Below are 15,160 nucleotides of genomic sequence, written 5' to 3'. Positions count from 1 at the left end.
TATTGTGCTATAATTCACATACTGTATAATTCACCCAGTTAAAGTATACAATTCTGTGATAGGCATGGCGATGGCTGAATGTCTGGGAAGTACTAGCTCAGACTTAGGAAACCAGGGAAGGCTTCCTTAAGGAGGTGATGTAAATGCCAGAACCTGGAAGATAAGTAGGAGATTGCCAGGGTGGTGGTAGGAGAAGACACTGTTGCCTGAGTTGGTGCAGAGAGGAGAGCCCGTTGGGTTCTAGGAACATGGAGTGGGCCGGATGTGGGGCTAAGTGATGGAGAGAAATACGAGGGGCCAGCAGTTCGAGTCTGCGACCTGTTGCGGACTCGGGCATTCTGCCCAGAACAGTGGGCAGCTGTGATGCTGCCGGAGTAGCCAGGTGGGAGGAGCCCCTGATGCAGGTATGTGGGTGCCTCTGGTATTGATACAGGTGGGGAGAGATATTATGATAGGATTCAGTAGACGTTTGAAAAATGTAGTAGTCTGAAAGTATTCCCTGTTTTGGGAAAAGACTGGAAGAATGGCTTATTCTAGAAAGAGACCCAAGGTAGCCCTCTGGGGCCCACTGAACACTCTATTTTATCCCAATTCTATCAGCCTTTAAAGCAGTTGTTTACTTATATAGACCCACAATCCCTTATTCATAATACAAAAGTCCAGAAGGTTCTAATAGGTGAGACTTTCCAACTTTGGTTCCCTTTTGGTGGCTAAGCCTTACTTAAATGATGAGGCTGTTCTAGTCATTGTGCCTCCATTTTGTCTGAATTGTCTTGGTTCCCAGAGAAATATGAATGTGTGTGACCCCAGCTTCCTGCCCCAGAAGCCACCGAGGGGTTATATCACTTATAAGGTGTGTGTATCCTATTTCTGAAATTTGGAGGGATGAATTCTGTAAGCTGTGTGGCCCCAGTGGCTTGTCATGAATTAAGATCTGCGTGTCCCCTGCCTGATTTCAGCCCCCGAGTACCACATGTGATTGCCCTTTGGATCTGCCTCATTGGGCCGGGCACTGCCTCGGCCTCACCACAGATGCCCAGGGGACGTCACGATTGCTGAAGGAAACTTCCCGTATGTGTGGCAGATCACAGCAGGTTCATCGCCAGTGTGTGGCCTTCCTGGCGGACGTGTTCCTGCGCTGGCTGCGTGCTGGGCATTGTCACTGCGACACAGGGCGGTCCCTCTAAGTGGCTCTTGCTGTTTCTCCCAGGCACCTTGGCTGGGGTCATCGATCTCGCCGTCGACTGGATGACCGACCTGAAGGAGGGGGTGTGCCTGTCTGCCTTCTGGTACAGCCACGAGCAGTGCTGCTGGACTTCCAACGAGACCACTTTTGAGGACAGGGACAAGTGTCCCCGGTGGCAGAAATGGTCGGAGCTCCTGGTGAATCAGTCAGAGGTGGGTTTCTGGGCAGGCACTCTGGGCCGCCCCTAGGTGTTTTGTGAATGTCTGTGGTCTCCCCTTCAAGTGCGTGTCCTGATAAGTGTCCATGGCCTCAGCTACTACGACTTGGCTTCTGCCAGCTCTCATGTTCAAACTTCAGTTGGAAAACCCTTCCTCACTGCTTCATGTGCAAAATACATGTATATATTTTAAAAGTCTTACGTTTGGCTTTACTTTTCTTACCGAGAGAGGTTTGTTGATCATGCTGAAGAAATAGGGTTGATTTTTATACCTTCTAATTAAGGATAAAAGATGTTCTCTTTTTTGGAAAAAAAGAGCTTTAGTCAGATATAGTTCACATTCCATATGGTTTGTATACAGTTACAGTGCATGATTTAATGGCTTTTAGATTATTCACAGAGTTTTCCAGCTATTGCCATCATCTAATTTTAGATCATGGTCATCACCCTGGAAGAAACCTTATACTGATTAGCTGTCACTCCCCGTTGTCCCCAATCTGCCAGCCCCTGGCAGCCACTATTCTCCTTTCTGTCTCTCTGGATTTGCCGATTCTGGACACTTCATACAACATGTGGACTTTTGTGTCTGACCTCTCTCACTTAGCATCATGTTTGTCAGGTTCATCATGTTATAGCATAAAGCGGTACTCCATTCCTTTTCATGGCTGAATACTATTCCATTATATGGATAAACTACTTTTTATTTGTCCATCAGTTGATGAACATATGTTGCTTCTATTTTGCACTGTTATGAATGGTTTTATTTTGAACATTTGTGTGTAAGTTTTTGTGTGGAGAAAACTTTCTTGGGGAATATACCTAGTAGGGGAATGACTGGGTCATATTGTAACGCTATGTTTAACCTTTCGAGGAACCACCACACTATTTGTCAAAGTGAGTGCACCATTTTACAGTCCCGCCAGCAGTGTACGAGGGGTCCAATTCGGCCACATCCTCATCAGCACTTGTTTTTATCTGTTTTTGATTCTAGCCATCCTAGCAGGTATAAAGTGGTGCATATTATGAGCACATTGCAGAGGAGGTTTGTGGGCCTCTGGGGTGGGACTGTCCCAGGCAAAGAGGGTGTAGTGGTGACCCACTGACCTGGCAGTTGCCTTCGCGGCACTTAAAACTTCAGATCTGGATAAAAATCTTAGTTTGGGACAAGGGTTAACTTCTAACCCAATTCAGTGGTTACCACAATGACTGTGGGTCATTGACAGATCAGAAACCCAGGTGAGGGGGAGCTAGGTTGCCAAGATTCACATTAAGGGTAATGTGAAGACCATTCAAGCTAGAAGTATCCTTGGAAGATAGATATAATCTATTTCTTCATCTCCTGCCCCCACTGTTTTTGTTTTTTTTTTGCCCTATGGAGTTACCACAGCTGAAGACATTTGGAATGTACTTGGCCATTTTGCTAAACCTCTTTCTGGGTGGAATTGAAAATTAATTCCTGCAAGTCTCAGAAGTAGACAGGGATCTTGAAATCTCATACATTGTCGGTGCTCTCCATTACTTCAAAAATAAATTCTCTCCAGTTGATGGGAGTGGGCAGGCAAAATTGGCTGAGTGCCATATTTCATTTCTTTTCTCCTACTTGCAATATGTTTTTTTTGAAAAACATGGCCGTCCATCTTGTCAGTCATTTCTAAGATTTATACTTTGATTCAAAGAATTACTGTTAGCAAGAGTGAGAAGTTATTTTTAGTCTCAAAAAAGTACAATTTTAAGTGTGTGAAATGTGTTCCTCAGTCCGATTTCTCACCACATAGGGTGTGAATATATGTGATTGTAAAGGCCAGAGCAGTCTCCTGGAACGTGTTTTTGTATTTAATAGGCACACATGTGGCTGTGGCCGTGGCCTGACTTGTAGGTGACCTCGCTTTCTTTCCCCCTCACTTGAGTAGTCCAGATGGTGGCAAGAAGCTGAAGCCTGGAGAAATGTGGGCTCCACCCAGCAGACCAGGTCCTCCGCGTCAAAGAGCCCAGACTGTGTGTTTGGGTCAGAAATCCTTGTCTACACACCAGATAATCTGGAAGAAATGGTTCAGTGAATTAGTCTGAGGAGATGATCAAGTTTCCCCCCTCTACAAGTGCCTCACAGATGTTAGCATGCATCCTAGTCCTCTGGAGAGCTTGTTGAAACACGCATTGCCAGGACTCACCTCCAGAATGTCTGATCGAGCAGGGCCTAAGACTCTGCATTTCTAACGTGTCCAGGCGACGCTGACACTGCCGATCCTGGGAGCACACCGAGTAGCAGTATTCTAGACTATAGTCTGACACTTACTCATCGGCATGGCGGCTGCTTGCTGCGGCATGGCGGTGGCCTTAGTGAAAGCAAAGAGGGGCCGATCCACCGCAGACACGACAAAGCAAATCTTCCCGGGGCTTTAAGACAGAGTTGTCTGCGTCACACCTTTCATTAACTCTAGCACAAGTGGTGATTAAAACCGAGCCTTGGTCCCGGTTTCCATGGCCGCTGAGATTTCACCTGTTAGAAGCTATGTGTGTATACAGCTTGTGGGGAAGCCCCGGTGCTGTGTTTGTGGGTGTTGACTATAGCAATAACAACAGCTGATAAAACCAACACTGGCCTTTGTGTTGATGCAGGACGGGACAGAAGCTGCCCAATATGGTCACCACTGCTTTCTCACAGCAGAGGGGCGAAGGGCAGGGGGGCTCAGGTGTGCTGAGGCTGATGGGTTCTTTCTTGTTTTGTGTCTGTTTTTCAGGGTGCCAGTGCTTACATTCTGAATTACCTAATGTACATCCTGTGGGCCTTGCTGTTTGCGTTTTTGGCCGTCTCCCTGGTGCGCGTATTTGCACCCTATGCCTGTGGCTCTGGTATACCAGAGGTGAGTGGGGGCCGAATTTGTTCTGTGCCAATAATGAGAAGGTCAGATCCTTATGTAGCACCTAATGCCAAGCACAGTTCTAAGCCTTTGACATCTGTGAACTCCTTTAGCCCCTACAGTGAGCCTATGACATCACTATTATTGTTCTTCATTTGTTAGTTGAGGAACTGAAGCACATAGAGGTTAAGTAACTTGCCCTAGGTCACTCAGCTGGTAAGCTGGGAGTTGAAGCCAGGATTTAAGCTCTACATTCAGGATTTATGCTTTCTTGCTTAAATTAGATGATTAAATTCTTGTCTTTGAAACCAAGCACAAACGCTAAAGCCTGTGGAAGCAGAATCTATTAATCACTCATATAGATGTGGCACTTTAATAACTTGTAAGTATATCTGTGATGTAATGTGGAACTGGACAACAGTGGAGGTTTGTGCTCAGAAAGTTTACTGATGAGCAAACCCCCTTGCCACGATTTGCTTTTCTGGTGACAAGGTGGTAGCAACCTTTAAAAATCTCAACCCCACATTCAGTGCCTGCACTGAGAATGGACCCCTGTGAGTTTAGAGTCTTATAAATATTTTTCAGCACTTTCATGTAACCAAAGTAGGAGGGAGGTGACCTCATTGATCAAGAGGAATGTCTGAGACCAAACTTCAAACCTAGGAAGATCTACTGGGTAGAAGAGTGCTAATTGAGTGGATTCCTCCAAACCCAGAGCATAAACATTTTAGCCAGAAATCATTTTAAAAGTTCTTATATTGTCACTCTAATCAGTGCAGTTCAGTTCTCCTTCAGGTTGATGCTTCAGCAATGCCCATAGGCAGTGGAGATGGTGAGTTTCAAAATGTGACTGATTATGTGGTGCTCGCCAACATGGCTACTGGTCCAGATGGTTCATGGAAAGGGCTGGCGTAATTAAAAGACTACGGAAAGAAAAGCTTGCCATGTCTTATTCCAGGAAAGAGGAAAAAAAGACTTACTATGTCATGCTCACTTTTTGATTGTTCCCATTAACATGTTGCTGCAGGACCCCCCAAAACAAGCTCCAATACAACCCTAATTCCTCAATGCAGCCAGTTCTGCCGTAATGCAACGCTCATTCCTAAAAATCACAGGGCCGTGCAAAATCGTACAAACAAACCATAGAGCTTGTGGGGTAAGTGGGGTTAGGGGCACAACATTCAAAAACTTTGTTGGTGACACGTATAAAAAGGATAGGAGCCTAATGAAAACAGTAGCACAGTTTTACGTAGTTAATTGGTTAAGAAATATATACATACTCCCTAGCGCACATGTGAACTGGTGGATGTTTGAGGCATGCACCTGTGTGCGTTTTGTGTATCGTCGCCTGGCTGGGTTCAGCTGGTGCAGTTTTCTGCGTTCACCCCGTGTTTCTCCCAGATGAAATTGTGCATAAACAGATGCGAAATTTGCGTTCCGCTCAAGTTCTTCCCTAATGCATGAATCACATTGGAACAAATTCGTGTTTTCAAAACAAGCATTATGGCAGAACTGACGGCATTTTATTTGATGTCTAAGACCGAAAGCACCCTAGACATTCAAAAGAACAGATTGTCGTTGGCATCTCAGCTTATGACCCCACTGCCAACAGTAGGTGTGTTTTTTTTTTGACTCAAGCCGCCTTGTCAAAATAAGGAGATGGCCAAAGGGAATTGGTGGAAAATTCAAAGCAGCAGTGGAAGGTGTGGTGGGCAATCCTGCCTCCCCCTCCCAAGAACCAGAGATGCCAGCTCAGCTTGTGATCTTGTGGGCAGTCAGGGAGCCTGCACATCAGCTCTGTGTGGGAGGGGCTGCCTGGACTTTGCCTTCATCTGAAGCAGACATCTTTCTTTGTGAGAGCTGAACTCAAAGGGACTAAACGACTGACTTGAGCATTAAGCTTCCTGCATGACAAAAGTGCAGGGAACACACTGATGGGGTGAAACTTGAAAAAACAATATAAAAATAAAGCAATATGAAAAAATAGGTTGCAGAAAACTATATAAAGTATGATTCTATTTACATAAAGTCCATAAACAGCCAGAATGCAGTAGCATACTGTTTAGTGACACACATATGTGCCAAGGCCATAAAGAAAGGCAAGGACTGATTGGGTTGGGGGAGGAGGGAGGTTCTACTGAGGAAGCAGACAGCCGGCTTTCAAAGGTACCCTCGCTTCTATCTTAAACTTGGCAGTGGGTACATGGGTGCTTGTTTTATTAATATGCTTCTAACTATATCTAATATGTAACAGATCCATTTCTCTATTTATAAAAGAGTTCACAATAATCTTGTAAAGTATCAGGAACCCAGTGGAGGTTTTATAATTAAGATTTGGTTATTATGACTCAGTAGTAGCAAAATTTTCACTACTATTATCATAGCCTTTGAAAGCACTAAGCTAAGGGTGCGGTACCTACCCCACTGCTTGGAGGAAAAGGTAAACATGAATAAATCATTCATGGCTACAAAGAGCCTCCTCCCAGTTAAAACCCAACTAACTACATAAACTGACTTCACTCAAATTCTCCTTCATTTTAGCAAAGATACGGACTGAGCTATTTAGGAAACAGACCTACCATCATTTGAGGTGATTTGCTCGAAGCTGTCATATGACGTGCGATCTCAGAACAAACTTCGAATGCACTGCACTTTTTTTTTTTGCACATTTTAAAAATTGCTCACCCTCCCTAGCACTCGCCTCTGACACATTTTGATTACTTAGAACGAACATTCCTTTGGAAACGTTTTCAAAATGCAAAGTTCAAGAAACTTTTTTTCTGTGTAGGAAATGCTCTTGTATAAGCTCTCTAAAGCACACTGCAATGGGAACACTCGTTCTTGGACTTGGGAATTTAGGGAGGACTGCGCATGGACGCCCCTCTTGCTCCTTCTTTTTGCTTCATTAGTACAACTACTATTGACTATACAAGAAATCATGTCCTCTGAGAAGGTCCTCTGAGTTGATGCTACATTATAAAATATGAACACTCTCACAGCTATTTGTTTACCAGAAAGGTTTTAAAGTTAACCCCACCAAGTCACAAAACCGCTGTAATACAGCTCATTAAAGCCCTGCTTGGTTCCCATCTCTATTAATTCAAATTAGAGCAAGCGATTGGATTTTGGCATCCCCCGGGATTGGATTTGCTTTCTTTAGACCCTAATTTGATCATGACAATTTTATAAAATCATTTTAGAGAATTACAAAACGCCTATTACATTGTTCAATTTGCCACATGTCATGGCTGGCATAGACTCAGGTAATTTAGATGCTTGTCATTTTCTGAATGGTACTACACTCTTAAACTGTACCCTAGGGCCCAAATCTACATTAACTAACTGACAAAAAATTATGGATAATTTTATTCAAGGCAACACAAAAGGGCAGGATTGTGGCAGGCATAATAAAACATCCCCTAAACAAAGGGATCTGAGATCCTCAGAGCACATGTTCAAGTAGGCCAACTACCACTGTTAAAGACCAGTTTAACCACCACCAGTCTGTCTGCCATTAGTTTAAAGGCCAGTTCAAGAAACATCATCCGGTTGCATAGCCAGAGCCCTTACTCATATTCTATAGAAAGGAGCTCATGGCGTTCTTTGGAAATGTACGTCTGTGCACTCGCTTGCTCTCGGTCTTTCTCCTTGAATTAAGAAAGATCTCTATCAATAATTCTGAGATGAAAATGGCCCATTTACACCCCTTTAAAATTTCGAGGATTAGTTCACTTCATGACCCTCCCCAAATTGCCAAAGACGACATAATGCTGAAGAGTGTTTACAGACTGTCCCTTAAGTATTGAGAAATTAGGAATACCTCTACTACTCTTTGCATGAATGGAGCAGTGGTTCTCTACCTGTGCTGCATTTTAGAATCCCCAGGCCCAGGATGCACCTCAGACCACATCTCTGGGGGTTCTAATTAGGTGATCCCAGTGAGTGCCAAGGTTGAGAAGGACTGTAATAGCTATTTGAGAAACTGATTTTTTGGCAGAGCAATGCCAAATAGGAGGCACTTTGAAGTAACATAAATGTCCTGACACTGACTAGAGTTAACATTGTCCCATTATGTATTAGACAATGAGAAAACAGAAACTGACGATGTATTGGGTTGTTGGAAAAGCCATGACGCATTTTTGCAATGAAAAACATAGAAAAAATACGTCATGACTTTTCCGACAACCCAGTATTTCATTGGCTGATTCCCTAGGTGTCTAATTAATCTATGATTACAGGCTTGTAAGTTGCTGAACAGTAAACATTCACTCCATTTCAGCCCCTTGTGGGAAAGGTTATCTACCCACTGATGATCCTCTACCCCAAGAATACTGTTTGGGGGAAGAGGACTCCAATATATGAAGTTTATCGCTGAGATTGGCACCCAGTTGAATTATAAGTGTTAGGCAAACTCACATGTACTTTTAGGAAGAAAGCCATTATTTGGCTTTACAAAATTTGGCAGGTCTGAAAGTGGAGCAAGATGACTACCTGTAATTAACGTCCTTTTTTTTTTAAAGATTTTTTTTTAATTGGGGAATTTGGGGGATGGGAACAGTGCTGGGGAATTGGGAGAAGGGAAACAGACAAGTTGCTGTCGTTTTGTTCTTCAGTCTAGTTGTGGAGGACGTTGCTTCACTGGCCCAAGTTGGCACCATCATTGCGCTCTTCCCGGGCGAGGCAGATCAGTCGCCGGCTTCTGGATGGCCGCTCACGCTGGCTGCTGGCTACACACGGTAGCCCATGGCAACCCACTGCCACAGGGGCTGCAGCCTACGCCGTCGCCGGCGACTCACGGCAGCCCAGTTCCAGGTTGAGCTGTTGTTCAGTATCTTAGCTGTGGAGGGCAGTGTCACTGGCCCTCATATATGGGATCCGAACCGGGGCCCTCTGGCGTCCCAAGCCAGCTCTTAACCATTGCGCCACTCGGCCGGCCCTAACGTCCTTTTCAATACAAATGGGCAGGGTTTGGCGGTAGGAAGGGGTCATCATGGCCTCAAACCTCTTTACATCCCCCAGACGTATGTTAGTAGAATGTTGACCATCTTCTTTTTCCAACATCGTTTTGAGAATATTTGAAACATACTGAAAAGTTGAAAGAACTGGACAGTAAACACCCATATAGCCATGGCCTGCAGCAGGGGTTGGCAGACTTTTCTGGAAAAGGGCAGACAATGTTTTAGGCTTTGTGAACCAAGAGGCAAAATCGAGCAGCTATTCTCACTAAAAGACTAGTAGTATTGTTTATATATTACATTTAAAAATGTTGAGGGCCGGCCGAGTGGCGCATTGGTTAAGAGCTGGCTTGGGACGCCAGAGGGCCCCGGTTTGGATCCCACATATGAGGGCCAGTGACACTGCCCTCTACAGCTAAGATACTGAACAACAGCTCAACCTGGAGCTGGGCTGCCGTGGGTCGCTGGCGACGGGGCGCAGGCTGCAGCCCCTGTGGCAGTGGGTTGCCATGGGCTACCGTGTGTAGCCAGCAGCCAGCGTGAGCGGCCAGCAGCCGCAGTGAGCGGCCGTCCAGAAGCCGGCAACCAATCTGCCTCGCCCGGGAAGAGTGCAATGATGGTGCCAACTTGGGCCAGTGAAGCAACGTCCTCCACAACTAGACTGAAGAACAAAACGACAACAACTTGTCTGTTCCCCTTCTCCCAATTCCTCAATAAAATTCTTTAAAATGTAAAATGTTGAAAGCACCCTTAGTGGGTCATAAAAATTAGGCAGTGTGCTGGAGTTGGCCCACGGGCCATAGTTTGCAGACCTCACCTAAAGTTCAATTGACATTTTGTTCTGTGTGCTTTGTCACATAGCTAGCCAGCTTTCTTTATCTTGGACATGTTTCAATAGTCAAACATTAGCAGTTAAAATCAATAGATACTTGTCTCTTTTCAACACAACAGAGGATAATGTGAACAAGATAAAATGCCATAAATAAAATGAGACCCCGATAATTATTCAGTCCTCATTATGATCTTATTACTCCAGGAATTCTTAAGATTTTCTATGCATTGAATTGTTTCAGGTTTCCATTAATATAATATAAAATTATATGTTAACATAAATTCTGTTAACATAAAATTATAGCTAAACCAAAAACGAAAGTAGCCTCTCTTCCATATGATGTAGTGAATCTAAGCTTGAAAAATGCCTCTGAGAGGAACTAGTTGTTTCCCAGCTGTGGCTTTGAAGCAGCTTGCTCCATCCACTTGTTCTCCATCCTGTTGCAGATAAAGACCATTCTGAGCGGCTTTATCATCAGGGGCTACTTGGGCAAGTGGACCCTGCTCATCAAGACTGTCACCCTGGTGCTGGTAGTATCCTCGGGCCTGAGCCTTGGGAAAGAGGGGCCACTGGTGCACGTGGCTTGTTGCTGCGGCAACTTCTTCAGCAGCCTCTTCTCCAAGTACAGCAAGAATGAAGGCAAGAGACGCGAGGTGAGCAGGCTCAGCTTCCATTTTCTGGAAGGTGTCCCCTTCCAGTCTCACCAGCAAACACTTGCTTTCATGAAAGGCCTTGGGACTTACACAGAACTCTTTGCGTCGCAGGTGCTGTCAGCTGCAGCGGCTGCTGGTGTCTCCGTTGCCTTTGGCGCTCCTATCGGGGGTGTGCTTTTCAGTCTAGAAGAGGTGAGAATGGGGGGAGGGGTCGAGGGAATGCGGGGTTTTGAGGGCTGAGGAATATGTGGATGGTTAGCACAGCGGTAGGCCTCCATCTCCAGCCCTTTGCCGACTAGACTCAAAGGAGTACTGGACAAGGTTCCTGCAGGTCACTAAGGAGCCACATTTGCACCACTAAATACCTGTTTTCAAGTATTGTTTTAAAAATCGCCACTGTGATTTTTGGGGAAGATTTGCAGTCCACTTTCTTTGTCATAACCAACTTAGTTAAGCATTTTTGATTTGGGCAACCCAAATGGATCTATTCCAAGGGTTGGCAGAAGTTTTCTGGAAAGGGCCAGATAGTGAATATTTTAGGCTTTGAGGGTCTTCCGGTCTCTAACGCAACTACTCAGCTCTGCCGTTGTAGCGGGAAAGCCGCCCCAGAAAACGCTCACGTGTTTGGGCATGACTGTGTTCCAAGAAAACTTCCCTTAGGAATGCTTGAGTTTGAATTTTATGTAATTTTCATGTGTCACAAAGGGGTGTTCTTCTTTTGAATATTTCACATGTCACAAAATATTTTTTTGCCTCCAACCATTTAAGAAATATAAAATCATTCTTAACTCATGTGCCATATGGATACATTTGCTGGGACAGGGTTTTCCAATCCATAATCTATTCTGTTGTCTGTAGAATCAAAATCAGAAGAGGTTTATTTGCTTATAGGCTGGTATTTGTGCCATAAACAGAATTATGATTAAGTATTTTCATTTCTCTTAAACAAATAGCTCAAACGCACTATTCTGCTTTTGGACACAGAGTCCTTTAAATATCTTTGCTGGTGCATTTGGATCATAATTAAACCTAGATTGAGGAAGTGAGTAGCACCCATCTTTGGGTTGAGTGTGATTTTCACACCAGGCGCTAGTGGTGCTGGCTGATCAGTGGGGCTGGAGCTCTGGGCAGCCCGTTCTTCCGCCAGTCTCTGATTTTCTCCTTGTTCGTCCCAGGTCAGTTACTACTTTCCCTTGAAGACCTTGTGGAGGTCCTTTTTTGCGGCCTTGGTAGCGGCTTTCACGCTGCGATCCATCAATCCTTTTGGAAACAGCCGCCTCGTTCTCTTTTACGTGGAATATCACACGCCCTGGTACATGGCTGAGCTCTTTCCCTTCATCCTGCTGGGGGTCTTTGGGGGCTTGTGGGGGACCCTCTTCATCCGCTGCAACATCGCCTGGTGCAGGAGGCGCAAAACCACCAAGCTGGGGAAGTACCCGGTGCTGGAGGTCATCGTGGTGACTGCCATCACTGCTATCATTGCCTACCCCAATCCCTACACACGCCGGAGCACGAGCGAGCTCATTTCCGAGCTGTTCAATGACTGCGGGGCCCTTGAGTCCTCCCAGCTCTGTGACTACATAAACGACCCCAACATGACCCGGCCTGTGGATGACATCCCTGATCGGCCGGCTGGGTTTGGGGTGTACACGGCCATGTGGCAGCTGGCCCTGGCACTCATCTTCAAAATCGTCATTACCATATTTACCTTTGGCATGAAGGTAAGTGAAGGGGAAGGAAGATGTGGGGGGCCACCCATGTCCTGGGGATAGCACCTTACTTGCCAAAATAAAATTGTGATGGGAGGAAAGGGGAATTGACCTTTATTGAATGTTGGCTTGGGCCGGGCACTTGACATTGTTTTTCATCAACAAGAAACAATGCTTTTGATAAACAGCAAGCCTCTGAGAGGTTTTAATCCCATTTAGAAGTGAAGGAGCTAAGGCTCAGATTACATCATTCATATAGAGCCGTTTACAGCGTGGTGAACTATCACAAAACACACACGCTTGTGTAACCAGGACGAGAAGCAGAACATGGAGAAACCTCCAGAGCCCCCGTCGTGGTCCATGACTATTGCTTTCTGTGTGGTGGTGTTACGATTTGTTTCCTTTTTAAAAAGTTTAAGAAACTGTGTAGCGTTTCCACTTGAGTGTGTAGTGGTCAAACGCACACCTGAATTTTTGCCTTAAGAACAAGGCTGGGTGATCTTCCTTAAACAGCTGACTGTCTCTGATCCATCATCTAGCAAAAAGATTTAGTGTTGTGTCTGAGGAAGACACTAGGAGTATCTTTTAGGGCCTGCTGGGAGAAGTGGACTTGGAAGTTACAGGGGATTAGATGGCTGTGGGCTAAGGGGTAGCTCAGAAAGGAACGATTTCCTCAGGACTGGCCCAGACTGGAGAAATCCCACTGAAGGATCAAAACTTACCTGGAATTTGGTTAAAGATACACTTCCATCCTGAGATTGATGACAGTGTGGGGTGGGCATAAATGCAGCTCCCACTCAGGATCGTGGTCATGTGCAACCTCCATGAACGCAAAGTGTCAGGTGTGTTCTGCTGCACGTGTGTAATCGTTAGATAGATTAAAATGTATTTTCACACAGCAAAATATAAAACACGCCCTTACCAAGATATGTTAGTTTACGTAGTCTATTTATTTGCTGCCTCTAACCTGGCTCAAAAATATTCAGAATCCTTTTCAGAATGTGTACTTTATGAGGAAGAGGGAACTGCTCCCCATCTCTCTCTAGCAGGTGTTTGGCCACTGTATAGTCAAGAGGGCAGTGAGCCCGGGAGAAGCTTTTTGGACGATCCAGGACAGCTGCACTGATGCTTTCAGCTTCTTTATTTTACCTGTGCACAGTTGCAGGCCCTTCTTTTTCATTTTCATGCTGTGGTTTGACATTTAATTTTGAAAGCTAATCTGAATGACACTCAAGGGGAGCAAGAAAGTGGCGAGTATCTCAAGTGACAGATGCTCACTTTGAATGTTATTTGCATTGTGGCTTATCATTCTCTAATCCACAGCATGCAAACCAGTCCTGCTTTTGAAAGTGAGGAAATGAAAGTGTAAAATTGCCTCCCCTCCAAGTCCCAGTAGATAGACTGACTAAGTATGTGAAATCATTGGTCCCTCCTTTCCCCAGCTGACCTATTTTGAAGTGTTGCGCCTTCCTTGAAGACTGAAGCAAAATGCAAGCTTGTTGAGGGGGGTCGTGTTTAGTGGGCGTGGGGAAGCGGGAAACTGGACTCCTTTCCTCATGCTTCTTTTCCCTGTGTGCTCCCTGGAGATCCCATCCGGCCTCTTCATCCCTAGCATGGCTGTGGGAGCAATGGCCGGCAGGATGGTGGGGATCGGCGTGGAGCAGCTGGCCTACCATCACCATGACTGGATCATCTTCAGGAACTGGTGCAGGCCTGGAGCAGACTGTGTTACCCCAGGACTTTATGCAATGGTGGGAGCCGCGGCCTGCCTAGGTACAGCCACAGGTGGGGTGAGGTGGAGGTAGGGCATGATGGGGGTGGGGCACAAGGAAAGGTGAGACAGACCAACCACATAGGCTGATCAGGTTTGGAGGACTGGCAAGGAGGAAGACACCAGCACTTGTATTCTCGGTAGGCGAGGTTGCATTGCTGTAACATGTGAATGCCTAAATCTCAGTGGCGTAACACACCAAGGCTTACATCTTGCTCGTGATATGCAGTCGATCCTCATTATTCATGGATTCCATCTATGGGAATTTGTCTACTTGTTACAATTTATTTGTAACTCCTTACTCAATACTTAGGGGGCTTTCACAGTCATTTTCAGACATGCGCAGAGCAGCGGGAAATTGGCGTTGTCTGACATGCACTTATGTCCCCAGCTGAGGTTGATCAAGGTGAATGTCCACTTCCTTGGTTCAGCTCTCAGACTGTACATAAGTGTCCTTTTTGTGGTCTATTTAGTGCCATGTGTTTTGCACTTTTTGTTAATGATTTTGCTGTTTAAAATGCCCCAAGCGTAGTGTTGAAGTAAGTGCTGTCTGGTATTTCTAAGTGCGAGAAAGCTTGGATGTGTCTTAGGGGGAAAATACGTGTGTTGGAGAAGCTTCCTTCAGGCATGAGTTATGTGCTGTTGGCCCTGAGTTCAATGAATGAGCTACATATATTAAGTGAAGTATCTTTAAACAGAAACACACATAAAGTAAGGTTTTGTATTGATTGGTTGACAAAAATGTGACCAGAAGCAATGATTCAGTATTCACTAATTCAGTGTTTGTGGCGACTTTGTAGAATACAACTACCACGAATAATGACCGTCAACTCTGTGTGTGTGTGTGTGTCTGTGTGTGTGTGTCTGTGTGTGTGTGTGTCTGTGTGTGTGTGTGTGTCTGTGTGTGTGTGTCTGTGTGTGTCTGTGTGTGTGTGAGTGTGTGTCTGTGTGTCTCTGTGTGTGTGTCTGTGTGTGTGTG

General features: G+C 45.3%; 1 protein-coding gene across 2 annotated transcripts in view; it reads left to right on the top strand.

Moving 5' to 3' along the window:
• The window catches only part of CLCN4 (Cl-/H+ antiporter 4), a 61,916-nt gene that overhangs the window by 28,361 nt on the left and 18,395 nt on the right, over positions 1-15,160 (top strand). For both annotated transcript variants that reach the window (XM_019651194.1, XM_019651193.1), the window contains exons 5-10: positions 1,211-1,398; positions 4,142-4,264; positions 10,495-10,701; positions 10,813-10,893; positions 11,877-12,422; positions 13,997-14,183. In XM_019651194.1, the coding sequence (XP_019506739.1) occupies positions 1,211-1,398; positions 4,142-4,264; positions 10,495-10,701; positions 10,813-10,893; positions 11,877-12,422; positions 13,997-14,183 (1,332 nt within the window). The remainder of the gene's footprint in view (positions 1-1,210; positions 1,399-4,141; positions 4,265-10,494; positions 10,702-10,812; positions 10,894-11,876; positions 12,423-13,996; positions 14,184-15,160) is intronic.

This window comes from Hipposideros armiger, unplaced genomic scaffold (genome assembly GCF_001890085.2).
Source record: "Hipposideros armiger isolate ML-2016 unplaced genomic scaffold, ASM189008v1 scaffold_155, whole genome shotgun sequence".
Classification (NCBI taxonomy): domain Eukaryota; kingdom Metazoa; phylum Chordata; class Mammalia; order Chiroptera; family Hipposideridae; genus Hipposideros; species Hipposideros armiger.
This window is presented reverse-complemented; position numbering and strand designations above follow the sequence as displayed.